The 27466-nt window shown below is 36.8% G+C and overlaps 1 protein-coding gene across 6 annotated transcripts in view; it reads right to left on the reverse strand.

The window, feature by feature from the left end:
- Positions 1-27466, reverse strand: part of SRPK1 (SRSF protein kinase 1) — a 75468-nt gene that overhangs the window by 16993 nt on the left and 31009 nt on the right. For 3 of the 6 annotated variants that reach the window (XR_006356306.1, XM_044001367.1, XM_044001371.1), the window contains exons 3-13: positions 22916-23034; positions 21055-21163; positions 19921-20008; positions 11813-11900; positions 9062-9168; positions 7294-7459; positions 6010-6035; positions 5411-5624; positions 4323-4766; positions 3742-3842; positions 225-332 (exon numbers count right to left, since the gene is read on the reverse strand). Coding sequence is in view for 5 of the 6 variants with exons in the window: in XM_044001367.1 (XP_043857302.1) it covers positions 225-332; positions 3742-3842; positions 4323-4766; positions 5411-5624; positions 6010-6035; positions 7294-7459; positions 9062-9168; positions 11813-11900; positions 19921-20008; positions 21055-21163; positions 22916-23034 (1570 nt within the window). In the remaining variant the exon portion in view is untranslated. Of the gene's footprint in view, positions 1-224; positions 333-3741; positions 3843-4322; positions 4767-5410; positions 5625-6009; positions 6036-7293; positions 7460-9061; positions 9169-11812; positions 11901-19920; positions 20009-21054; positions 21164-22915; positions 23035-26591; positions 26730-27466 lie in introns of those variants that run through there. The other 3 variants (XM_044001370.1, XM_044001368.1, XM_044001369.1) reach the window with 3 other exon arrangements.

Consider the following 27466-nt stretch of genomic DNA (forward strand, 5'->3'; position numbering starts at 1 on the left):
TGTTTATTTAGTTCTTTCATCTTACTGGGAACTTGTAAGGCAGAGTGAATGCATACAAAAGAAGTTTCTGATAGAGCTCTTAGATTCATACCTAAATGACTAGGTGCTGTCAGTCACTAAGTGTCAGCAGTTATGTCATAAACCATCATATGCAGATCCTTATTTTGATTGATCTGTCTGATATTCTAGGACAAAATATAGTCAAATGGGACCCCAAGACTTACCATACATGCTGTGCTCCAAATGTCGGCAGGAGTGTTATAACCAGATCCTATTAGGACTTCCAGGGACCGATATTGCCTTGTCTGAATATCTTCAGTGAAATGTTTATGCTGACGTAAATGAAGCAAACAGGAAAAGTGCATTAGAATGAATGTGATTCTTAGAAAGTGACATGCGGATCATATAATGATAACTTTTAAAACTTTTCAAATAAAGTTTTATAGAAGAGCTGGGAGAAACTACATAGAATATCATTTGAAGCATGAGGAAGAATCCGAGTCCCTAAAATGTTAAATATCTTGCCTAACATCACACAGATAGCAAGAAGCAGAGCTGGAATATCAATCCAGGTTCTCTGACTCCAATGCCAGGGCTCTTTTATGTACTCTCATTCCTTTTTTAAAAATTTTTAATTATTTTTGTTCTTTTTTGCGGAGCAATGAGGGTTGAGTGACTTGCCCAGGGTCACACAGCTAGTAAGTGTCAAGTGTCTGAGGCCGGATTTGAACTCAGGTCCTCCTGAATCCAGGGCTGGTGCTCTATCCACTGCACCACCTAGCTGCCCCTATGTACTCTCATTTCTTAAGTTATAAGTTGGTTTTCTAAATTCTAAGCAACATTTTCCTTTAGAAATACAAATTTAGATTAAACAGTTGGGAATAAACAGGCTCCTTTTTTTTTTTTGGTCAAGGCAATGAGGGTTAAATGACTTGTTCAGGGTCACACAGCTAGTACATGTTAAGTGTCTGAGGCCGGATTTGAAGTTAGGTCCTCCTGAATCCAAGGCTGGTGCTTTATACACTGAGCCATCTAGCTGTCCCCAACAGGCTGCTTTTTAAAGAGGAAACTAAACATCTCTCAGAATATTTTTTTTTTAAAAAGCTTGATAATTTGTAGAGAGTCCTCAAGTACATGACACATGAAAACCTGAGATCTTAGAAATCAATGGTGATAACATGCTAATAGATACTTAGGTGCTAAAGAAATTAAAAATAAGGACTGAATCACTGTGGTTCCAAATGAGGGAAAGTACTTATATAGGAAGACAGTCTTGACCTGAGATATAAAATTAAGATGTGCTGAGAAAGGCTACAGGTAGCAGAATGAGTAAAGATCTGAGGTAGGATGAGGAAGAGCTCATGTTGGATGTATCCAAGAATAGAAGGAATAGAAGAAAAAAATCTTTTATGGACAGTCTCTCAGATAGGATGTGATTGGGTTGGAACCTAGCTGTGGTACAGGAGATGATGAGCTGGTTGACATGGAAAGAAACAGATGAGTAGAATAAGCATAGTATGGTCTTACATATATGTGTATGAAAGTATATGCATATGTGTGCCTATGTATGTATGTATACACACATGTATCCATACTTAATTATGGCCTTCTTTAGTGTGAGGGAGGAAGAAAAATAATAAAGTAAAAAAGTACACAGTGGAGAAAAAAGAAAACCAACAAGGAAGCAAAGAAAAAAGCCAGGCAGATTTGAAAAGTGTGTATTATTATATAGGTTTATTTGAAATGGAAATTTATTGTTTTCTATTGAATCCTCTCCTATGTTCTGCTGTGTACATAGTACTTTTTTTTCTTCTCGCACTTTGTATTTAAGTCTAAAATAAATTTTAAAAATTTATGGGAGTATTGGAGAGGAGGAAGGTGGATGAGGAAGGTCACTGGGGGAGGAGGAGGAAGGAGAAAGAGGGCTCATGTTGGTGAAACAGAGATGAAAAGAAGATGAAGGAAAATGACTGCTAGGATGAGGGTTTTCAAGCTGCTCTCCTAGCCAATAGAGATCTATCTTGAAAATGGTGTTATGGCAAGTTTAACATGGCAGCTATATTGGCAGGAATGCTATCTTGAAAGGCTTTGCAGTAATACAGGCCAGGTGTGCCAGTGAAGAGGGTGAACTAAAGGAGTGATCACAGAATCACAAACCAGAGAATCAAATCTAAGAGATATGAAGAGAAATGAAATTGGCTAGATGTGACAATCCACTGGGTACAACCTGGTAAATTACTGAATATGGGGACAAAGGAGAAGAATGAATCTTAAAACAAATAAGAATGGTTGGGAATAGCAGGTCTTAGTGGGTAAATGATCATTTCAGTCTGACACAGTGAGTTTCAGGTGATGAGAGTATACAAGTAGAGATACACTAGGTGATACAGGACTGGAGATAAGAACTCAAGATGAAGATTTGGGTGTGACAGCCACAAAGATTATTATTAAAGTGATCAATGGTAGATGTGTACTTTAAGACATTTAAGAGCAGTGGGCTAGGATTAACTAAGTTTTACATTGTATTTAAAAAACACAAATTATTAAGATTTGATAAGCTAGTTTCTAAACTCTTCCCTCAGTGTATTAAAACACTACCCATAGCAGACATCTAAATCTCTTGAATACCTCTCTATCAAGTTTATTATGTCAACTGCAAGCAATTGCTTGTAACTGACACATCAAGTGGGAAGGACAATGCACATGTGACTAATCCTCCAAGGTCCCCTCACCACTTGTCAGGCTTAGAACATACTCAATTCCACAAGAATTGATTAAACACAAAGAGTGGGGCAGGCCCTGTGCTGGGGGCAGAGTTAAAAAGATAAAACCCAAACCCTGTACAAGGAGACTGCATTTTATGTTGGCAGGAAGGGTGAGGTTATGAATATAAGTTAGTAAATACAAACTCTATAAAACAGATAAAACAATTTTTTGAGTACAAAGTAATCCTCCCCCCGCACTCCCCCGGGGGTCACAGAGCGGCAGAGGAAGCCCTAACAACAAGCCTCTTGTACAAAGCAGCGAGTACCTAAGCTGAGCCTTGAAGGCAATTAGGGATTCTAAGAGGGGGAACCATGTGAGTAAAAGGAAAGACAAAATATCATATACAAGGAAAAAAACAGCAAAGATGCTCATTTGGCAGAGTTATATTTCTAGAAAGCTAGGCTGGAGCTAGAATGTGAAGAACTTTAAATACTGAACAGAACAATTTGTATTTAATTCTGGGGCAAGAGGAAGCCACTAAGATGCCTGTGCTACCAGAACCTGTGCTGGGTGGAGCATGGACTAAAGAGGTGAAAGGCCAGCTACAGGGAGACTCAGCAGGGAGAAGTGAGGAGAGCCCACACAGTGTGGCTCTGGTTTGAGTGGAGAAAAAGGGGGAAGGCCGTGAAAGAGCCATAGAGGCATCATCTATCAGATTTAGCAGCAGACTAAGCATGGAAGATGAATGAGAGCAAAGTGAAAAATGCCTCTAAGGCAGTCAATCTAAAGTCAGCAGAAGAACCACAATTCTGTGCCTCCCACTCCTGCCATCCCCTTTCTCCAGACAGAAATGAAGTCAATGAAGAGAAAGGGTTTGAGGGGCACAGATGAGCTCCATTCTGAGGGTGCCAGGGGGATGCCCATTGTCTCACAGGTGGTTAGAGAGAGGGAACTTGCTTGAGCTCCCGAGAGGGCTGGAGTCATATTCCTAGAGAGGCTAAGAGGGTTATCAGGAAGCAAGCACATTTAACTCACCACCCAGCATGCATTTCCAAGATCAGCAATCTTCACTTTGAGTTTTTCTGCATTTTTGGGCTCAAGGGGATTAAGAAGAAAATTCCCAGCAGAAGATTTTCCTGAAGACAATATGTACAAGTTAACAAGAAAAATAATTATCAACCTAGAAACAATACCATCTGTAACAAACTTTTCACGAGATAACAAACACAGCCCCTGATTGATAGCTATGATATCTGACACAGGAAGAGCATATAGAATTGGAAGTCCTCTGGATACTGAACTCAACACCTTTCCCTTGGAAGCAACTACCACACCCACCAAGTATTCAATGGGTTCTACTTTTCCCTGAATGAAGGGTGACACATTTCATCATCAGTGAAAAGCATCCCCTCTCTATAGTCCCCTTCAGAGATCATGCTGGTGGAAGGTGAAAACCCCTGAAATGGATAGCTGGCTGCTTACACACTGCAACTGGCTCTGCAACGTCTGTGTTCACCTCTGGGAGACAGCACAGGTGGTTATGCTTCAGCTCCAGCAGGAACAACACATGTTGTCGTTAAAGGAAAAAAAAGTGTTTTTTACACGCTTTGGGCTACCTTGGGTACCTTTGTTATCCAATGGTCCATTATTTTCGTTTTCATCTTCAGAGGGTATCTCTGCCCGGATGCTCTCTTGCAGCTGGCTGATCTCCTGTTCACTGAATGATTGCTCTACTGAGTGATCCTCACTTGAAGATGGCTGATACAGCATGGTTTCTGATACCCCAGAACTCAGAGCTGTACAAGAGTCTGTTACTTCTTGAGATGTACTGCCCTCGCCATTTTGGGCATGTGGGAAGTTAACTTCTTCCTGTTTCAAAGGCTGGGCATCACAATCATTGGCATTATGATGATCTTCCTTAAGCCTCACTGACTCTTCATTATTGCATTCAATAAAATTAGTTATTTCAATCACTCCATTGCAATTGATTTCTGACGAAATATTCTCAGTATTGCTTTCCATTGAAAGGGTCTGCTCAGGGACAACGACACTTTCCTCTTCTAGGAAACAACCACAAACACAAAAAAGGGAGAACAGAAGAGAAATTTTGATTTAAAAACCACTTCTAATATCTATAGCCTGATAAGAAAACAAGAAAAATTTAAAATTCTTTTCATCAAAGGAAAAGCATCATCATCATCCATACCAATCAGTAGACTATACTAGTAGTTTTCAGAGTGTGGCGTGGTGTGTGTGTGTGTGTGTGTGTGTGGTGTGTGTTGTGTGTGTGGGTTCTCTGAAAATCTTTCAGGGCTCCACAGGGTCAAAATTATTTTCATAACAATATTAAGACGTTTTAATGTTTTTAATATCGCAACTATTGATAGATATAACCCATGTAGACAAAAGCTCTTTGGAGGGGGAAGGTTTTCAATTTTTAAGGCCCTGAGACCCAAAAGCTTGAGAACTGCTAGCCTCGACTTACTATAAAAAGGTGATACTAGCTGTGTAACTCATGGCAAGTCACTTAACCTTCACTGCCCCGAAAAAAAAAAAAAAGAAAAAAAAAAAGAAAGAAAATGAAACTAAATTCAACATTAAGATCTAAGGCAACCTAGAAATTCCCAGAACAACCCAACGATGCAATATGATAAATTATCTTGATGTCTGTAATAACGTTATTTTTGTAAATACTGGATCATACCAAGTTTTTCTTGGGCTTCTTTACTTGGGGGGTTCTCTGTCAAGGCTCTCTCAACAGGGCTTTCAGTGTCTTCCTGTTTGTCCAGCTGTTGTTGTCCAGGGCTTGACTCTTTTTCCATTTCCTCTATTTCTTGCATTCGTTTCTCCAGTAACTCAGCTTGGCGCTTTTGCTTCTTCTTCAATTTCTTCTTCTTATTCTTGGACATTTTGTCTGCCTGTAGTGTAGAAAGAAAGTGCTCTAAGGTAAGGACTAAGCCATTATCACAGACATAGTCATCTGTTAAATTTTGTTTCAATTCTTAATTCTCACTTCCCTTTCTTCAACAAGGCATTTCTCAATACAGCTTCATCATTCACTTTAAAGAATGGTGACCGAATGAGTACAAAACTTGGCCTTTGAATGATCCAAGTCTTTTGTTTTGTCTATGACTCATGAAAACAGGGCAACACCAACTGCATGTGAGGGAGCAAAGGGAGTCATGCAAGAGGATGCTGAGTAAGGACAATTTTAAATGGTTAGAATACAACCAAACCATTATCCCAGAGAAAACTTCCTTGACCATAGGACTAGCGTTAAATAAATAAATGTATCATACTCACTGGTTTAGGTTGGGGAGCAGTACTGACTGGAAAAAAAAAACACAAACAAAAAATAAAATCTAAGTACATACATTGGTATCATGACCCCAAATCCCCTAGGTACCAGAAATCTCTATTATATGTCTGTGAAAGAACTGACAGAGGAGTACATGTTTGAAAAAAACCTGTTTAAATAAAATGAACAAAGCCTATGCATATGCTGCATTACTGTATTTAACAATTAAATACTGCATATTACAATTGTTTTTCTTAACTTTTTAAAAGATAAAATTTTTTCCTGTGCTGAGGTAGAAAAAGAAAAGGAGGAAAAGAAACAAAGAAAGGAAAGGGGGAAAAAGAAAGAAGGAAAGGAAAGAAACAAGTCAAGGAAAAATTAGAGTTAGGAAGTCCTCCGACACCATTTGGCTGCCAACATAGAATAAGGGTAGAGTTAAACAGTAAATATAAGGTAAAACCTATACTTAAGTACAAAATTCAGGTAGTTTCTCCATTAGGTACATTTATTTGTGACCTATGACGAAAGATTCTCTGACAAAACAATTCTAATGGTTATTGATTAAACTATTGCAAAATCCATCTGGAGGCAAAAAATCCCAAGAAAGTAGATTCATTGGCAGAACTGTATGTGTGTCAGGTTAGCTCTCCACTCAACCTAAGGCTAAGGAGCAACCCACCAACTCGAATATGACGTTCCTTGAAACTTATTTTTTTTAAATAATCAGCAATTGTAAAACCCCAAGTGCTATAGATAAATCCCAATTATTCCTTAAGAATATAAATTATTGTTGTAAGATAAGATGCAAACAAAAAGATTTAACATGACATCAGATCATAAGAGAATTAAAACATTTTATAGCAATCAAGAAATCAGTTTGGATTTGGGGTTTTTTTAAAGGCTTATTTAGATAACTTTTCAAGGAAACAGTCTGGCAAAAATGGTCCCTTCTCCCTTTTTTGGTTTCTTGTAGGGAAAAGTATTTTGTTATAATTTAAATGGGTTTCAGAATGTTCTACGTTGTAAAAGGATGGGAAGAAGACTTAATTCCCTATACAATGTAGAATATTCTAGGTGGCGCAGTGGATAAAGCACCGGCCCTGGATTCAGGAGTACCTGAGTTCAAATCCGGCCTCAGACACTTGACACTTACTAGCTGTGTGACCCTGGGCAAGTCACTTAACCCCCATTGCCCCCAAAAAAAAAAAAAAAAAAAAAAAAAAAAAGAGAATAAAGCTTTTTTATGTTGTAAACTCTTATTGAAGGCAGATCCAAAAAAGAAAATCCACCTGCAGAGCCAGAAGGTGGGGGTGCTCCAGATCTCTGCCATTCTGTTGCTTCTGCAGCTAGCCTTCGGATATATTGCTCATTTACAGAAAGAAGGATGTTTTCTGGTTTGATATCAGTGTGGATAATACGGCACTTGGTATGTAGATAATCCAGTCCCTGCAGAACCTGAGATAAAAGAGACATGTTGGTTAGAAGATGGTACAAGAAATTATTTCCTTGAATATAATTTTCCAACTACGAAGAATAAAATTATGGTTTAAAATAGTCACAAAGAAAAATAAATATTACTGCAGTAATAATGACAAGGATTTTGGGACAAAAGTTCATTTTGGGCAACGTATTTCAGGGTTGATGGGACATGGGAGCAAATGTGTGTGTGTTCAAGTTCAAAATGCCACATGTGTGGTTGTCCTTCATTTTAGTTGTACAAATTAAAAGGGGTACCAGAGAATACAGATTTAATACCCCAACCTGCCAATGGCTTAAGTCACAGAATTTCAGACCTGATCTAATCCAACCCTTTCATCTTACAAAGGAAGCTGAGGTTTGGAGGAGTGAAGCAATTTATTCAAGCTAACAGAATTAACCAGGAGCAAGTCAGGACAAGAACAGAGGTCTTTTTATTTCCTAATGCTACACTCAACCGTAGCCCCTCTTCACAACACATACTAATCTTTTTGGCAACCAAGACTAAAATTCTCTATCCAGGATTTTTAAATGGCCAGGATATTAAAAAATGTGATGAACATACATGATGTTCTTCGATGTTCTTAAAAAATGGGACTGTAAACTAGAAATAATGAAATTCAAACAACAGCAACAGAAAGCTGGCATACTAATCACAGAAATGTGGAGGAAAACAAACACATTCTCCATCCAGGAACATAGTGTCTAATTTTGTAAATTCAGTAAATGCTTGATTGATCTATAAAGACTAAATTGTAGTTACTGATGAAATCAATTAGCTAATACTGACATTATCCAGGCCTCCGAGAAAAACACAACAAACACATGTTAAAGCATGAAGGGTCCAAAACATAAGCTTTAACTTGGACATACTGTTTTGAGTGGAATATACTGTGCAAGGAACGTAGCTTAGGTATATTTTCTGTGCCATAACAAAATGCATCAGTAAAACTTTTAAAATATGAAGATGTTTTATTAATTGATAATTACAATTTAATAAACCAACACTTCAATAAAATATATATTCATTATTTTCTATAAAAACAATTAATATTTTCTATAAAGGAACACCCTCTCATTTCTTAGCCTTTTTTTGTATCAGATTCCCTTCTAAGAATGTCTATTGCTTACTTTCATAATCATATGAAATGCTAAATTAGGAAAAAAATTATTTGTACTATCCAAGTTCACAGACCCCGTGAAATCTCCCCTCCTAAGAGGTCCATGGACCTAAGATGAAGAATCCCTAATTTAGATGATCTTTAAGGTCCTTACCCACTTTGAAATGTTAGTCTAGAATGCTGTAATTAACTTATATCCCTCCCCTATAATAAAGAGGAAGGGGAAAAAAGTTAAACACAATTAACCAAATTATTTTTTAAAATCATATATGTTGTGACTCCACACCTATAGTCTCTCACCTTTGCAAAGTGGTGGGGGTGGGGGTAAGTGTCTTCTCCTGACTTCTTTAATATGATGCAAAATCAACACATTTTCATAACAATACATAAAATGATTTTGAAAACTAATAGCTCCTTACACCAGGGAAGATTTACCATAGCAAAATGTTTAAATACATACTTGCTGGATGATTGTTTTGACACATGGAAGTGGAAGTCCCTGATAATTTGACTTGATAATCCACTTGAGCAGATGATGGCCCAAAACTTCAAATACCATACAGATATCTTTTGAGTTGATTAAGGATGTTAAAAAAAAAAGAGAGGAGGCAGCTAGATGGCACAGTGGATAGAGCACCGGCCCTGGAGTCAGGAGTACCTGAGTCCAAATCCGGCCTCAGACACTTAACACTTACTAGCGGTGTGACCCTGGGCAAGTCACTTAACCCCAAGTGCCTCACTAAAAAACAAAAACAAAACAAACAAAAAAAAGAGAGGCACACTGGTACATCAAGAGACAGAAAGCATGCTAATCACAGAAATGTGGAGAGAAAATAAAACACATTCTCCATCTAGGCACATAGTAGGTGTCTAATTTTGTAATTCAGTAAATGCTTGATTAATCTATAACGACTAAATTGTAGTCACTGATGAGATCAATTAGCTAATACTGACATTATCAAGGCCTCCAAGAAAAACACAACAAACACATGTTAAAGCATAATGACAATGTGTTATTGTGATAGTGACACTAAAAAAGTAGTGACACTACTTTTATCTTTGAAGGGGAGAAGCAAAGTCCAAAACATAACATAGTTAAGGAAAAAGTGCTAATGAGGCAGAATGACTGTAGGAAGATCAGAGGGAGACTGAAGGGTAGTAAATGAGGAAAAAGAAACATAACTGGCACCTAGTCTTAAGATAGCTGAAAGACAATCAGAGATGGATAATGGGAGGGCAAAATGAGGCAGACAAGAAAAAAAGAAAACAGATGGATAACTGCAGAACTGTGGTTATGATTTATGATAAGTAAATATCACTGAAGGATTCAATTCCTCCCTTGAACTTAAAATCTAATGGACTTACTTCTTTGTGCAAATTTTGAAACAAGGTTATGTTCTATATTTGTTTTAGCAGCTTGTAAAAGAACCTTTATTTGCTTAATTTAAAATGAAATAATAGGCAGTTATTTGGAATTATGAAATATTGAATATTTCATTTTATTTATATCTTGCCTAATTAGTCAAAGAATACAATATGATTTTTGCCACATGCATTAAACACTGGAGAAACTCCATCTAAAGGCCTTCATACCTCTTCAAAATATAATTCTCTTGATGTCTCCCTTCCTGATACACTATTTAAAAAATCTACCTAACAAAAAACCAACACCCCCCCCCAAACAACAAACTACCTACAGGGTGGCTTCAGTATCCAACTAAAGCTCTTCAAGAGAGGTAACCGATCTCAAAGGAGCAGTTTTTCCTGGAGACACTAGAAACTTGATTTGCCATTTGTCCAGAAACTGGCATAAACTTTAAAATCCTCAACACCAATGTTGTATACTTTTCCTCCCATGTCTTTTCAAATTCCTTTCTATGCCTATCATTACCACCCCTCCCATACCCCATTCTCCTATCACCCACCCTGCCTCAGCTTCTGTCCTGTCATCTGCTTCCCTGGGAGAGAAAAGAAAATAATTCTCACTGCAGTAATATGTGAAGAGAAAATACTGATGAAAAATTTTAAAATGGCTAGTAAGATGTCTAGCCATTTCACCCCTTTGATCCATTTGTGCCAACTAGTTAGTGAAGATGCAGATCCTTAGACATGGAGTTAGAAAAACGAGTTCAAATCCTACCTGTGATACAAGTTATGTGACCCTGACCAAGTCACTTAATCTATGTCTGCCTCAATTTCCTTATCCATAAATGGAGATAATAGCACCTACCTCCCAGGGTCATTGTGAGGTTCAGATGACACAATATTTATAAAACGCTTTGCAAACCTAAAAGTGTTATGCAAAAGCTAGTTATATTATAACCTCAATATTTTGTTGGAGCTTTCAGGATCCTCTATATAATAAGTATCATTTTATACCTTGGATCCTTACTTTACCCCAAACAATTTCAGTTCTTCACAAATATACACCCTGCAATAACCTTACAAATAGATTCCTGTTCTTTAGTAATCTTGCTTAGATGCTGAATTAGTCAGGAGTGTTGATATTAACCCATAAAGATCAATCCTCTCCAAGAAGCTTTCCAGTTCTAAAATAGTATGATTCTCTGAGCTATAAAATCTAGAACAATTCAGTTTCTCACCATAAAGGAAGGGCAAAACTGGATTTGTTTGTAGTTGGGATGAAAATATCAACAACCAGCCAGAATGAAGACATAGACAGTTAAAAGTGTTCAAAATCTAGATGACTGCCCTAACCAAAGTAGAACTCTGGATTCATATTCAGAAATGATTTACCATCTAGATTCCTTGGGGAAAAGTTTTATACCTAGATATTTCTGTTATAATTTGTAGGTAAAAGAATCACCTAGTTTATTTCCTGAAAAATTTTTCCTTCCTGTGTACATCTTCTTGCCTGTTTGGTTGTTAAGTTTTACTTAAACGATATAGTTAATGATATAGAAAAATAATGAAACAAAAATCCCAAAGACAACAACCTGAAAACCATACCACTTCTCTCCAAACTGTACTCTAAAACCAAATTCATCATGTGAAAACACAGTGTGCAATAACTTTCTTAATTCATAATTCACATGCCTTATGTGTGCTCAGAAGTCAATGAAGAGTAACAGTTTTATCGAAACTAGGTTTGGCAATAAATATATGATGTACCAATACGGCTCTTTTCTCTGGTCTGAAACAGTTACTATACAGAAAAATTCATTCCCATAGTAATTTCTTGAAAGGATACGAGTCCCATTCACTCCTGAGATTTTGAAGTCATCCAAAAGTTGAACCACCATCTCTCTATTTGGATCATTGGGATCTGTATTGCGAACCTGTATGTACAAGAAAGATCGTATTTAGTCAAAAGAAAGGCAGACAAGGAATGATTATCTTGATCTGGTTTCCTTTTAAGCATTTAATAAATGATATATAATGACAGATTTCTAAAGGTCTTACTGAGAACATTTAACCTCTCTGATATCAGTAATGTTCTAAGCAAGTAGTCAAATGGAGTCCTCAAAGAAGCAGAACAATTTCAAGAACTCTTCATAGTTAGCATCTACACTAAAGGGTATTTCATGTTAACTTATCAACTAAGTTTAGTCCAAGGACCATATTAGGACCTCTCTAGTCTTTTAAAATTAGGAAGAAACTTTGCACAAAATGAGGTATCCAATATATATAAATCTTCCAGACCCATTTTCTTAGATTAGGCTTGTCTTATGAGTAAATATATAGCTTCATCTGGGGATAGTTAGAAGAGAAGGGAATTCTCACACTAACCCACTGTTGGTGGACTTGTTAACCAGACCAACCACTCTGGAGAACAATTTGGAACAATACTGAACACCCATCAAATGGGGAATGACTAGATAAGCTGTGGTATATGATGATGAATGTTATTTTGCTATAAGAAATGATGAGCAAGGGGGCAGCTAGGTGGCTCAGCAGATAAAGCACAGGACCTGAGTTCAAATCCAACCTCAGACGCTTGATAGTAGCTGTGTGACTGGGCAAGTCACTTAATCCTCATTGCCCAGCAAAAACAAAACAAAGAGTAGGCAGATTTCAGAAAAACCTAGAAAGTTATATGAACTGATACAAAACGAAGTGAGGAGAACCAGATCATTGTACACAGTGACAGCGATACTATACAATGACTAAGTGTGAATAACTTAGTTATTCTCAAAAATAAAAAGATGTAAGACAATTCTGAAGGACTTACGATGAAAAATGCTATCTACTCCAGAGAATGAAATAACGGTGTCTGAAAACAGATTAAAAAATCCTATTTGTTTTACTCTTTTACTTTTTTCATTTTTTGGTCCATGTTTTCTTTCACAACATGACTAATATAGAAATATATTTTGCATGATAGCATATGTATAACCTATAAAATTGTTTGCCTTCTCAATGAGGGAGGAGTGGAAGGGAATATGGAACTCAAAAATTTAAAAAAAAAATGAATGCTGAAAATTATTTTTGTGTAATTAAAAAATAATCTCATTTTTTTTTGAAGAGGAAATTTTCTTTCCTAAGGGCAAGAATGCACATATCATTTCTTTAGACCCTAAGCATTCTTCATTTTTTCTTTATATAAAAAAGTCACTGCGAACAACAGCTATCCAATGTGACTCCCATCCATAAGAAACTTTCCAGGTCATATTTTGGACTTGTATCACTTTTCATAACCAGAAAACTGGTGGAACACACAACCAAAGAGAGTCTCATTAAATATAAACATAACAGCAAAAAGGATAAAATAATTGAAGTAAAGAAAAATTATATTTGACTAATCTAATAGTGGGGAAAGAAATGAACTCTTGATGAAGGATAATATATAAATCAAATTAATTTAGAATTTCAAAAAGTCTTTACAAATACCAACCATTAGAATATCAAAACTAGTGGGTATGCCTTAAAGCTAATGGAGTTATTTTATGATAAATAAAATTACCTGCCTGGCTCATGAAATTTATTACTCTAAGAAGTGAGAAAGAATGAAATCATTTCAAGGGCTTGGAGAAATTTAGGAAAGACTATAACGAGGTACTAAGTGAAACTTAAGATGTTTAGGGGGAACACTGCTAAATATGTAAGGTTGTCAGATAAGTCAGATTTAGCATTGGTCTTTTCTATAGCATGTAGTCCTTGATTCCTTTTCCCCTCTTTATACTGTCCTCTTATACTGTATTGAAATTCTAATTTCATAGTGGATCTCTTGAAATTGTGCCTTTTTATCAATGCAGTATTTCATAAAATATCTATAGCAACTCTTTTATATAGGGACAAAGAAATGGAAACTAAGTGGATTCCCATCAACTGGGGAAATGGCTGAATAAATGATAGTATGTAACAGAATACTATCACGTTATAAATTCATCATGTGAAAAACAGTATGCAATAACTTCCAAACTTTTATATATACAACATATTTATGTTTATATATTTATGTGCATTTACAAATACATTTACATGTATTTGCATGTACAGCATATTTATGTTTCAAAGAAACCTTGGAGGACTTACATGAATTGATGCAGAGTGAAATAAGAACAATTTGTACAATAACACTAATATCGTAAAAATGAACCTTTTGAAAAACTTAAGAATTTCAATCAGCGCAATAATCATGATTCCAAAAGACCAATGATAAATGATGCAGCTTACCTCCTGACATAGTAAGATAGGAGTAATATGTCAAATGACACACATTTTTGGATATGGCCAACGTGAGAATTTATTTTGCATTGGGAAGGAGAAAAAAGAAATGTTTGATAATGAAAAATTAAATTTAAAAATTTAGTTTTATAAAAACCAATCATCAAGTTGACAGCCAATTGTATAGCTAGCGCTTTGTTGAATATAAAAAAATGTATGACATGGCTCCTGCTCACAAAAGGTTTATAAACTACTGTGGGAGATAAGATCAACATGCATGAAACAATTATCAAACAATTCAAGATAATACAAATAGTGGTACAGAAATATTTTTCTTAACAATTATATTGTTTCCTCTCTGCAAAAGCATTGTGATAGGTGCTGAAGGAGAGGGAAAGTTTAGATAATACACAAATCCCTGATTTCACAGAACAAAGTCTAGTAGGAAAATGCTGCATATCTACAAACTACTTTAATACGAACTAATAATACATAACTGTATCAGAGAGGTACAAAATGCTATGTGAGTTCCAAGGGAAGAATGATAGGGATTACGGAAGGCTTCATACAGACAAAATGGATTTGGAGTTCAACTTCAAAGGATGGCAGGACTTCTATAGGTCAGGAGGGAAAGAGAGGACCTGCCAGATAAAAATGACAATGACAGCAAAAGAGGGACCTACTAATTGGTAAGGCCAACCTGTCTATCCCATCCATCCTAGCTTCTTCAGCACACTATCATATCTTCAGTCTAATTTTCAATCTCTATTCAACTACAGGTTCCTTCTCTGCTACTTAAAAATGACTTATATGGGGCAGCTAGATGGCGCAGTGGTTAAAGCACCGGCCCTGAATTCAGGAGTACCTGAGTTCAAATCCGGCCTCAGACACTTGACACTTACTAGCTGTGTGACCCTGGGCAAGTCACTTAACCCCCATTGCCTGCAAAAAACAAAACAAAACAAAAAAATGACATATCTTTAAAAACAAAAACTCTCACTAAATCTCACCATTTCTGATATGATCCTATATAGAGTGTTCCCAAAATCTTAGTACGATTTTAAGTTTTCATAGCTGAGAACTTCACTAAGACTTTTGAGATCCTATCTTCCCTTTTTTTCATAGCCAAACTTCTTGAAAAAGGAGTGTGACACAGTACTTCCATTTCCTTTCCTCCCAGCCTCTTAAATCCTTGCAATCCAGCTTAAAATGTCATCATTTAACTGATACTACCCTAAGGTTACCACTGACTCTTAATTGCCAAGTGTAATAGCTCATTCTTGAATCCAGCTTTCTTACCATCCTTGCAGCATTTGCCATTTCTCTGATCTATTCCTCTTCTCTCCATTCAGGGTTTTTCCAATACTCTCAGATCTCCTCCAACTTGTATCACATCCGGTGAATGTGGTCATGTCACAAACCTGTCTCTTTCCACTATGCTCTCACTTGTTCACCTCATCAGCTCCCATGGGTTCAATCCCTTTCTGCAGATGACTCCCGGAGGTAGTCTCTTGTCCTGAATTCATACATGTCCCCATCATCCAGAATACACTAATTTCTCTTCCATCTCTCAGAATCCCAATCTTCCCCAATAAGTCACATCCTAACCTTCTCTCTGTAGTCTTTTAAGATACCTCTAGTTAGTCATATCTCTCCTCTTTGTCAAAAACTGCCTTTTATTTATTAATTTATGCCCTTCTTATATCTCCTTAGTGGAACATAAACTTCTTGAACGTAGAAGCTGTCACTTGTTTCCCTAGACCTTAGGCTGGCATTTTATCTGTAACAGTCCTAAATAAATAGATATTCTTTGAATTTAACCAATCATCAGTGAAAGAGGAGGTTGAATCCCCCCCCCAAAAAAAGAAAAAGACCTGTTTGTACAAAAACATTTATAGCAGTTCTGTTTGTGGTGGCTGAGAATTGGAAATCAAAGGCATGCCCATTAATCGGGGAATGGCTCAACAAGCTGTGGTATATGATGGTTATGGAATATTATGCTATAAGAAATGACAAGCAGGATGATTTCAGAAAGGTCTAGAAAGACATGATGTATGAAATGATGTATAGTGAAGTGAGCAGAACCAAGAGAACGCTGTGCACAGAGACAGCAATACTGTTTGATGAAAAACTACGAATGACAACTTTTCTCAACAATACAATGATCCAAGACAATCCCAAAGGACTAATGATGAAACATAGTATCCACCTCCAAGAAAGAACTGATACTGATGGAACAGACTGAAGCAGGCTATTTTTCACTTTCTTTCTTTTTTTTCTTTTAATCAAGCTTTCTTGTACAAAATGACAAATATGGCAAACTTTGCATAATCATACATGTATAACCCATATCTGATTGCTTGACACCTCAGGGGGGGGAGGAGGGATAAAAATTGGAACCCAAAACTATAAATAAAAATGTTTATTACATTTTAAAAAAAGAAAAAGAGGAGGCTGAATCATATTCTCAAAGTGTGGGAGCTAGAGGTATTCTGTGGGGGCTTAAGGAGAGGAATAAAGGCTGAGAACAGCCACTGTGAGAAATGAGATATAGTACAGTGTGAAACACAGTAATCCAAACTATACCACGGCTCCATTAAAGGGTAAGCTATGTTTTTCAATAATAATGCCCACTAAATTACTGGCTGGAAGAGAAAGGTAATAATGAAGGACAGAGTAAGCAGAGACTGCTTCATGGAAAGGCAGGAATTGATCTGAGCTGAAAGTATAAGTAGGATTTGGATAAGCCAAAGGGAGAAAAGTATATCTGATCAGGAACAATAATATAATAAAAAGGCAGAGGGAGTAGAGAAGACAATGGAATCAATAATTTCATGGGGAAGAGTGAAGACAGAGGAAAGAACACTCAATCAGCAAACTGAGGACCCTGCTTCTAGTCTTGGTTCCACCACCATGTGACTTTGGGGGCTCAATTTCATCATCTATAAAATCAAAGGTTAGATTTGATGATCTTCAAATTCTGAGAATACCAAAATATTTTCACTGAAAATAGCATTAAACCACATCAAGACAGCCACACCAGTATAAACCTTTTCCCTCTTTAGGGCTAGGCTTTTGTTATAGTTATTTATTTTGGTTTCAAAAACAAGTACCTGTTTATGTAAATAAGGGCATAAGCCTGTTAAAGATGTCACTGGGACCACTTAAATATTTTCAGCATATTCAAAGTCTGAGTAAATTTTAATTTGTCCCAGAAATATTCTGGATGCTACTCTATAAATAGATGCCAAGAAAAAAATCAAAATGTTTATATTAGTGAATCCATTAGAGAGCTTCTTGCCTATAGTGGATTTTAGAGGCCTGTAGGTTCAATGAGTCAAAAGGGTAACATGGAAACCAAAAAGGCTAATATGGTCTTAGGTTGCACTGAAAGGCCTGGAGTCCAGGACTAGGAAGCTGCAGTCGCACTGTGCTCCACCTTGGCCAAACTACAGAGTAAACGTCCACTTGTGTGTGATGTTGTAGAAGGCTTTTCTGTTTGGATTATAGGTTGGACTCCATGGTCCCAGGTGTCCTTTTCCAACTCAGATTCTGTAAGCAAGGGTCATAGGTATAATTCCCAGAGACACCAGGAAGTCATATTAACCAAAGCCAAAGTTACGCTGGTTCTGCTAATTCAATCAATCCTAAATATATAAAGTTAATTGGTATTTATAAGGTTCCATTATATGCTACATTTACATAAATTGCTCACTTCAGCAAAGTTCTCTGAACTCCCTTCTCTCTTACCTGCTGGTCACAGAAATTCAATAAAAACTACAGAAAGTTCTCAGATCATAAATTTAGAGCCAGAACTGAGTTCCAGAAGTGATTTTGCTCAAGGTCCTCTGATTCCAGAATTTCAGACCACTAACGGGTCCAACAACACAATATATGTAGGTGCTCCTTTTTTAGAGGATAGCTGGATGAGCTAAAGGAAATCATAGCGCATGCTTAATAGCATTTAATAGCCCCTAAGAAGCTAGTGAGAGATCACACTTCCATTACAAATAACTTCCCCACTAGCTTATACAAGTTTCCTAAAATCCCACCCTTAGCCTTGCTGCTACTCATCCCCCCTCCCCCCCCTCCCTGCCCCACCCCAGCCCCACATATTACTTTCCCTTTCTGTAAAATGGCCAGTTGTAAAAGGAAGGATTGCATTTGTATTTTATCAGACAGTAGAGAGAACCCATACCTTTAGAAACATTCCTCCAACTTCACACTTTACCTATATTAAAACAGAGTTTTAATTCATATGGAAAGATGTCTATTTTGCTTTCTTGCCAAAGTCCAATATCTAGTTTGTGCAGGGCTTGTGCTTGGCACTGGAGACACAATGTTAAACTAGCAACCAGCAAATGCTGCCCCTAAAAGGTGCAGGAGGCCACTTATTGTTCAAGCAATTATTATAGATTAGAATGAAGCAAGTGAACAGAAGATGGTCAGAGTGGGATGCGTGATTGGGAGAGACTGGGATCCAGACAGGAGAATTGGGTCAGGATTGATGCAACAGGTGACACCTGAGCTAGGCTTGAAGGAAGAAGACTTTAAATCAACACAGATATAAAGTCTGCTCCATGCATGGGGAATGTCTTGACAAATGCATGAAGCTAGAAGAAGACAACACAGTAAGACCAGGAGCCAGGTAGATCCATGGTATCCAAAAAAACCTTTGCTGGAGTATCAGACTCTCAATAATCTATAATACATATTTATATGCCTCAAGGAAGTCAAAGGCAGAAAGTGCCCATATATCAAGATGCATATAGTAACACTTTCTGTAGTAGTGAATACTACAAATAAAGTATATATACATCAATTAGGAAATGGCTAAACAGATTATAATACAAGAAAAGTAATATTACCATCCTGTAAGAAACTATGAACAAAGAATTCAGAAGCATGAGAAGACTTACATGAATTGACATAAATTAAGAGCCACGAAAATATTCAAGACTTCAACAATTTAAATGAAAACCATAAAAAGAAATGATGTTGGGGCAGCTAGGTGGCGCAGTGGATAAAGCACTGGCCCTAGATTTAGGAAAACCTGAGTTCAAATCCAGCCTCAGACACTTGGCACTCACTAGCTGTGTGACCCTGGGCAAGTCACTTAACCATCACTGCCTGGCAAAAAGACCCCCCCCCCCAACAACAAAAAAACAAAACAAAAAACCCAAACAAAAAAAGAAACGATGTTGTGTAATGATAATGACCAAGACTGGCTTTGAAGATGAAAAAAAATGCCCCCTTCTTATCTTCTTTGCAGAAGTGGGGAACTATGGGTGTGAAATACTCTCTCTGTAAAAAGTATACACACACACACACACACACACACACACACACACAGACTTGGCTGGTGTATGGATTAGTTTTCCTGAACTGTTTTCTTCCCTCTATCACAAGAAAGATTCTTTAGATAGTAACAAAGGGAAAAATACATTGGGAAGTTAAGGTGAAATGAAAACAAGAAATGTCACTAAAAATACATTTTTTTAAAAAAGTAACATGTCAAGAAGGGAGCCAAGAAACAAATCATATTATTTTTCATATGCTGAACATGCAGATAATTTTTTTCTAACTTTTTTTCCCTTTTATTCCTTTAGCTAGGTTGAGATCTAAACATTGAAAAGAGGTCATTTAGGCAAATTCTATTATCAAACACATGCATGGAGACTTAATACTCACCGATTTGAGCAGTCTGATTTCATCCAGGGCTGTTTCGGTGTAATGTTCAGCACTCTTCACAACTTTCATTGCCACAAACTTCTTCCCCCTATGGAAGAGACAGAGCCAATTAATCCTAAAATAGGACAAAACCATGTTAGAATTGGTAGAAGTTAAGAGGACTATGCAAGATCACTATCAATACCAATGTGGCTTTCCCTCTGTAATCAAATGCTTTCTATCTGAAGTAACTAATACCCACCCTAGATATAGAACAGTCAGATTTTATTTACATCTCGTCCTCAGGGCTCTGTTTCTTCCTCTAGATTTTTTCTATATGCTGACTTCCACCATCTTGATGCCTACCTTTACCCTGAATACAGCTACTATGATAGAGGTGGATGAAAAGCAGGCAGTATATACCAATGGCACAACACTATGAGCTCTGCTACCTTCTTTCCCATGTGTAAACACGATGATAAAGTTGCAGCCTAGTAATATATGGCAAATAATACACTGTACCTTTATATCATGACAAAAGTAGATCATACAGAAATAAAGATCTCATCATAACACTTATATTTTCTCTGGTCTAAACTGTGACATCCTGGGGGCTATCATTTAATAGCTTTTTCAAGTCCTGGAAAAACCAAACCAAACAAAAAACCCAACACATGATAAAAGTAATTATTCATAAAAGAGAAGAGGTTTGCTCACTGATAATCTGAATATCTGTGTGCTGATTCTGGAGTCCCACTGTTTAACACCGTCAATACTTTTCATGAGAAAAAAAATTTGTACAGCCAAACAACTCTATTCTAGAGAAAAATTGTAATTGGAAGAGGAAATACTAAAATAGAGCATTTTAATTTTTCTACTTCTCTTGTTTTGGATACCTGGTACATTTAAAAATTAATTAGTGCCAGAGGGAAATAATTTTTTAAAAATTATACATTTCACGTTTTCAGGAGGTCAAAATACTTCATGGTTCTTTTTTCAATTACCTATTGTCTTTGAGGTTACTGTAATTCCCACTTTATAGGAAGAGAAGCAGTGGTTATTTGCCCAAAGTTCATAGAGTGAGAACCCAGTGTTTTGTCCAGAACAAAAACAAACAAGATCAAGACAATGACTACACTGACTCCTAAAACTTACTGAATGTCCCATGATAGCCATACTGTTGAAAAATGTCCCCAACCCAGCTTTCGGATCACATGGTATCTGCCATTGAACAGGTCTCCAATTTTCACAAGATGATAACCTCCTAGAAGAAATAAGGGCAGAGATTGGAGAGGGAGAAAAGTCAACTTCCTTCCGGTTTACAGATTTTAATTAAAAGGGGGATGAAACACTCATTCTTTGTAATACTTAGAAAAAGGAATCTAAACCCATTCCTCTCTCCAAATATCTGTATACTTTCAGAAGTTTCATTAGGATGACATAGTAGAGAATCTTCAACATCTCTGTAACACACATACACAGAACAGATGAAATCTTTGACACACTACTGGTTAGAGGATATCAGTAAGCTACATTCCATAAGAAATGCTTTAAAAGTTACATCAGTGGGGCAACTAGGTGGCGCAGTGGATAAAGAACTAACCCTGGATTCAGGGAGGACCTGAGTTGAAATCTGGCTTCAGACACTTGACACTTACTAGCTGTGTGACCCTGGGCAGGTCACTTAACCCTCACTGCCCCACAAAAAAAAGTTAGGGGTCTATCTAGTCCAGGAATACTTTATGGAAAAATGATAGTTGTTCCTCAAACCACAAAAGATTGGTTTTACAGACCTAGGATTTATCAAAAGATAAATATAGATCTCTTAAGGCACTGTAAATGGAACTGTGAATTGGCCAAAGCATTCTAGGAAAGCATACTACTCAAAAACTATTAAATTGTAAATACCCTTTGACCTACGAATATACATATTTATAATGGATTTGGGGGCATTTTTTGTCTTCCTAATTGGGGTGGGGAAGGGAAGAATTCAGAATTGAAAATTAAATAAAATTGAATTTTAAAATATTTTCTGAGCATATATCTCAAACACTCATACTTTTCATTAGTAACCCCATACTGCATTAAACCTATCCTAAAGTTCTCTTCTGGCATCCAGTCTTAGGGAGAGATAAACATGGTCCCAGAGATTATAACCAAGGAGACCATATACTTCAGCAGTTTCTACCCAACTGGAAAGACTTCAAAAGTAAGGACTCAGTAGATTGTGTTTATTGTCTAACCAGCCTAAGTGTGGAAAGATTCCTCACCAGAAGATATCAATAATGATTTCTTTTGGCTGCAGCAGTTTGACACCTATCTCACATTCCTGAAAACGTGGAGCTTTCAAGTATTTAAGTTTAGATCTATTACACACACCCATACCTTCTGGTTATGGTAAAAAAGAAGCAATTATTTTATCTTCCTGGTGATGTTATGTGGTTTTGAATCATAGAACTTCTTGACTTTGGAAGACTCAAAATTACAATCAAGCCAAAGGACAAAGGGAAAGATACATGGGGAAATAAGCAGGCAGCAACATTATATACATACATGCATATAAACACACACACAAAAACATACATACACACACATATGTAGAGATATAGATATATATAAAGACACACACACATCAGAAAAGGAGATTTGCTGGTCATAGATGGAGCATGAGAAAACAGATTTAAAGCTCATTCTACTTTTAGCATATTACAAGAACCAGAGAAGTCTTCAGTGGGTAGGTTGGATTTTCTATGAAGGATGTAGGGAAGAGAGACATGGACAAAGTTGAAAGGGCCCATGAGTTATGACTGGTATCAGTGGAGGCAATACCTATACTTATTTTATTGACTTATTATCTGATAACATTTAGAGGAAAGGAGATAAAAGTTTTCTTGCATAAATATGAATCTACTTCTTCTACCTTCAAATGGAATCCATTTAGAGAATACTTTAAAAGTAGGAAAATGGAATCAAATAGGTACAATGCTATAGTACCTCCTCACATAAAAGGTCTTACCTTTACAATAATCATTAGGATCCTCTTGTTCATCATCATCTGATCCCAGGATTTCTTCCTCTTGTTCTGGCAGATCATTCTCAGAATGAGAGACGGGGCCTCTGTGTTGAGTTTCAGGTCTAACAAAGAACAAACCATTTTCAGTTCAATTCCATTTGAAGGTAGAAGAAGTAGATTCATATTTATGCAAGAAAACTTTTATCTCCTTTCCTCTAAATGTTATCAGATAATAAGTCAATAAAATAAGTATATTCTCCGAAGGTTGGTATATGAATAGCACTAGCATAATAGTAATCTTTGAAAAATACAAAGAGATCTAAACCTAGTTGGAGTAGGTGGTGATCTAATACATAATCTAATACTGATGCCACATTTGGATAGGAATATCATTTTCTTCACTGTAAAAAACTCCTTTTATAGCATTTCAATGCTTTTATCATAGTTTTAGTGCTTTTTTATCAGTTACAGTACCTCACTGTAGCCTGCAAACCCTATGTACTGATATTTTTACTCTCTTTGGGCAGAAGCCAAATTAGATATTACTTACTGCCCTGGCTGATTATAAATTACCTTAGTAAGAAAGAAATCACTCTCAGAGATTTCTGACAAATCTAACACCAGAATATAATACTAAAGAGATGAATAGCGAAAAGCATACAACTGATATTATTCCCTATAATATTAGAAGCTGTTTTCTGTAGGGCAGATAGCAATGGTTGCAGTAATAAAACCATTTCATTTGGTAGGCTTTTTGTTTGAGTACTTCGATTTTCACTGCTGAGGAAACCTCTTCCTACCAGTATGGAACAGCAGCTGCTCTGTAACTCGCAGGAGAAGTTATCTAAGGGCTGTGGGAAGTTAAATGATTTGCCTAGGATCATACAGCCCCAGAAGAGTCTAGTACACAGGTCTTCCTCACTCTAAGGCCAGCTCTTTATCCACTATGCCAAGAAGACTCTTGGCATCTAAAGATTGTTTTAAATGTTCATTTTAAATAATTATGAGGGCCCTTCCAACTCAAAGTCTTATATTTAACCAATAAGTTAATATGGTAACAGGAGAAGATAATTTCTGTCTTCAAGAAATAAACAATCTAGATGTATTATATTAAATGGCATAAGAATCAGAAAACACAAATGAAAAAATGTACACATACAAATTACATAGTGGGGCTGTGGAGAGAAGAGAACAATAAGAATTAGTCAGGGGGCAGCTAGGTTGCACAGTGGATAGAGCACCAGCCCTGGATTCAGGAGTACCTGAGTTCAAAACCAGCCTCAGACACTTAACACTTAGTAGCTGTGTGACCCTGGGCAAGTCACTTAAACCCCAATTGCCTCACCAAAAAAAAAAAAAAAAAAGTAGCCAGAAGCACTTAATCAGGAAAGGCATCCTAGAGAAGGCAACTTTCAAGAGGTCAATTATCTTAAGGGAGTTAATGAACATGTGGGAGCAAATTTGAGAAGAACAAGACATAGGGCATTCCCACCATGAGGGAATGGGATCAAAACAGTTATGATATCTAGATTTTCCAAGTTTTATCAGAGGGTTCACAAATAAGGTTGGCTAGATCAGTGGATTTAAGTTAGGAAACAGGAGGTGAAGATTAACAGTAGTTAAATTATGAACTTTGAATACTAGGATAAAGAGTTTGGATTTGATACAGAATATGATAAAAAGAAAAAACCAAACCAACAATTATTTTTTAGAGTAAGGAAATTAGACATCACAAGAGAAGTAGTATAACTTGGTAACAGATTATTTTTTTAGAAGTTATCCTGGATACCCAAAGCCTCCTTAAATCTTCACAATTTCTTGGCTTCCTCTCACTCCTGCCCTGTTCTCATCTGCTCTGAAATTCACGTGCACTGCAAATCCCTATATTCCACCATCCCAGCAGACAGGAAGATACCAGCAGTACCAGAAGTTTCTAACAGACTGCAAACTGAAGACACTGAATGAGACAGCACACTCCTTGTAACTGTCACCCTAAACTATTTCACCAAAGCATTAGGGGTGTAGGGAAAGTGAGAGTTACCATCTGGAACAAGAGGTATTCCCAACTTGGGGTGGGGGTTCGGATACAATGTTGACAACTTTATTGTAAAACATGGGTTGCATCGACGTTATATAGAACATGAGGAGTATCTTCCACTGTGGCACAGAATCTCAAATCTTTCTCAAATTTGTAGGATGGCTCAGCCCTGAGCCATCTTGCCCATTTATGTTCACCTTCAACTATCACAAAAGCAAGCAGGTAACTTTACTCCTTTCTCCTTTTACTATATCACAACAGCAGGAACATGTTAATCACTAATAAAGTATTTGTTTTAAGTAAAAGAGACTTTTTGCTGACAGATACAGTAACTCTTCCAGGTAAAAATTAAAGGTTTTTTAAAGGTCATTTAAACAGTATTTACATACTGATACCTTGTCTTCTTAAATTAAGCTCCTGGCTAAAGAAATAATGTCCTTAATGTTTTCAGTACAATTTACCCTGAACAACCTACTATAATCCTGCACAAGACCCCTGCATTTTGCCTCCCCAAAGAAGTTACCAGAAATATTCAACAAGGCACACATACAATGCCAATATCCTATAATCTTTAGTCTAAATGGAATAAACTTCTGTGTTACTTATTATGTGTTATTACCAGACCTACTCACTCAGTATCAAGAAGCCCAAGGAAGTACACAAGGCCAAAACAACAAAACCCAACAAAACCAAAATTTCAGCAAATCAATTCTTTTAGACTAGGCTGTCAAATAATAATGACACCTCAGTCATGGAATCACTCCAAGTAGAATGAAAATAGCACTGAACTAGTAATTCCCATAAGAAGAGTGCGACGCCTTCCCAGCTGTCACTTATAGCTGTGTGACCTTTGGCAGCTGCTTCTTTTCTCCTTTGGGCTTCCAATTTTCTCATCCATAATATTGGAGAGGATACCTGACTTACCCTCCCTAAGAGGAACGTTGAGAGGATTCAAATAGTTACAGTTTGTAAATGCTTTCTAAATTATAAAGTGCTCTAAGAATTTAAGGATAAATATTATAATAAATTCATTGTAGCCCAGATATATGATTGAATTTCCCATAATCTAGGCAGATCCTGGCAAGCACAAAATACCTGGCATAAAGTGCCAATTTATCAGGTTTCAAGCACTGTTAAAATCAAGTCTCCTGAAAGGAAATAAACACTCATATAAATAAACATCACCTCATCTTTTCATAGATGCAGACTATCTTATTGCAGGAAGACCAAAACGAAAAAACAAAGCCTCAGCTGCTTGTTTAATTTAATATGTAAACTATTCATTAAAAAAAAATCTACTAAAAATATTCTACAAAGTTAGTATACTGTGAATTGGAAACCAAGAGCCTGAACAGCTTCCAAAAAACATTGCTTCATATAAGGACTTTAATTTCTTCATTTCGATATCAGTTTCTTACTCTTGCTAATTATAAGACTTGCATTTGTAGCATGATTTTGCTGTACCTAAAATCGTATTTGCAAGGGCGGCAAACATATAGACCTGCACTTCTAATACAATCCCAGAATCAGCTTTTGTGAGCTTTACACAACGTTGCCCTGTTCAGAAAATGACATCCCTTGCTCTTCAAAAGGGATCAAATAAGAAAAAAAATTTTAAAAGAAAAAAGTAATCTAACATACCTGCGTGAAGCTCGGATTCCCATTGGTAGAAGCAGGCCAAAAGATTGCTGAATAGTTTAGAAAGAGCCATCTAACAATCAAGCACCAGCTTGTTTAATCAGTCAACGTGCACACGCACACCACTGCAGGCAGAGGACTGTTTTTTCCTGCACATAGCAGATCTTGTGAATGAAAAGAGATGTCTCCACACCTAGCTGCAGATGCACAGCACTGCATTGCAGGTGAGGGAACTCACAGTACAACTGAAGGGCTTATCCCTTCCTAGGTCAATTTAGTTATCTGGCTTGAGTAAGTCCTCATCTTTTCCTTCTAATTTGTAGGAACTATTAAAAAAATCCTACAAATTTCTGCTAATTTTTTTCTTAAATAGGAACACCCACCAATGTTTGATTTTAAAAAATTCAATAGTCAAACAGGATTCATTCATTGCCTCTCTAAGGTTTTCCCCAAAAGCAGAAGTCCAACTTCTTTTATGAGGGCAATTAAAATTTAACAAAGGAGGCTGTCTTCTAAAATGACTCAAAAACACCATCCAACAATGCCAAAAAAAAAAAAGCATGCCCAAACCTAGAATTTGGTACAACGCAGGTTTGCTTTGAACCCAAATTACAGAATCAGTCATTAGAGTTGCAAGAGATCTTTTACATCATCATCACCTCTGATGCCCTCAGTTTAAAGAGAAACAAGGGCCATACCTCACCAAAACCTGGTTTGATCGACACCATGGGTTCCCCCAAACCACGTTATAGCCAATTCTACAGAGTACTTTCATGAATCCTGAATTCTCATATTTACGATTTCACATGGGCTGGCAATTTAATGACTACTTGATGAAAAATGCTATCCACCACCAGAGAAAGAATTGATGAGTCTGA

The sequence above is a fragment of the Dromiciops gliroides genome, chromosome 4 (genome assembly GCF_019393635.1).
Source record: "Dromiciops gliroides isolate mDroGli1 chromosome 4, mDroGli1.pri, whole genome shotgun sequence".
NCBI classification, from domain to species: domain Eukaryota; kingdom Metazoa; phylum Chordata; class Mammalia; order Microbiotheria; family Microbiotheriidae; genus Dromiciops; species Dromiciops gliroides.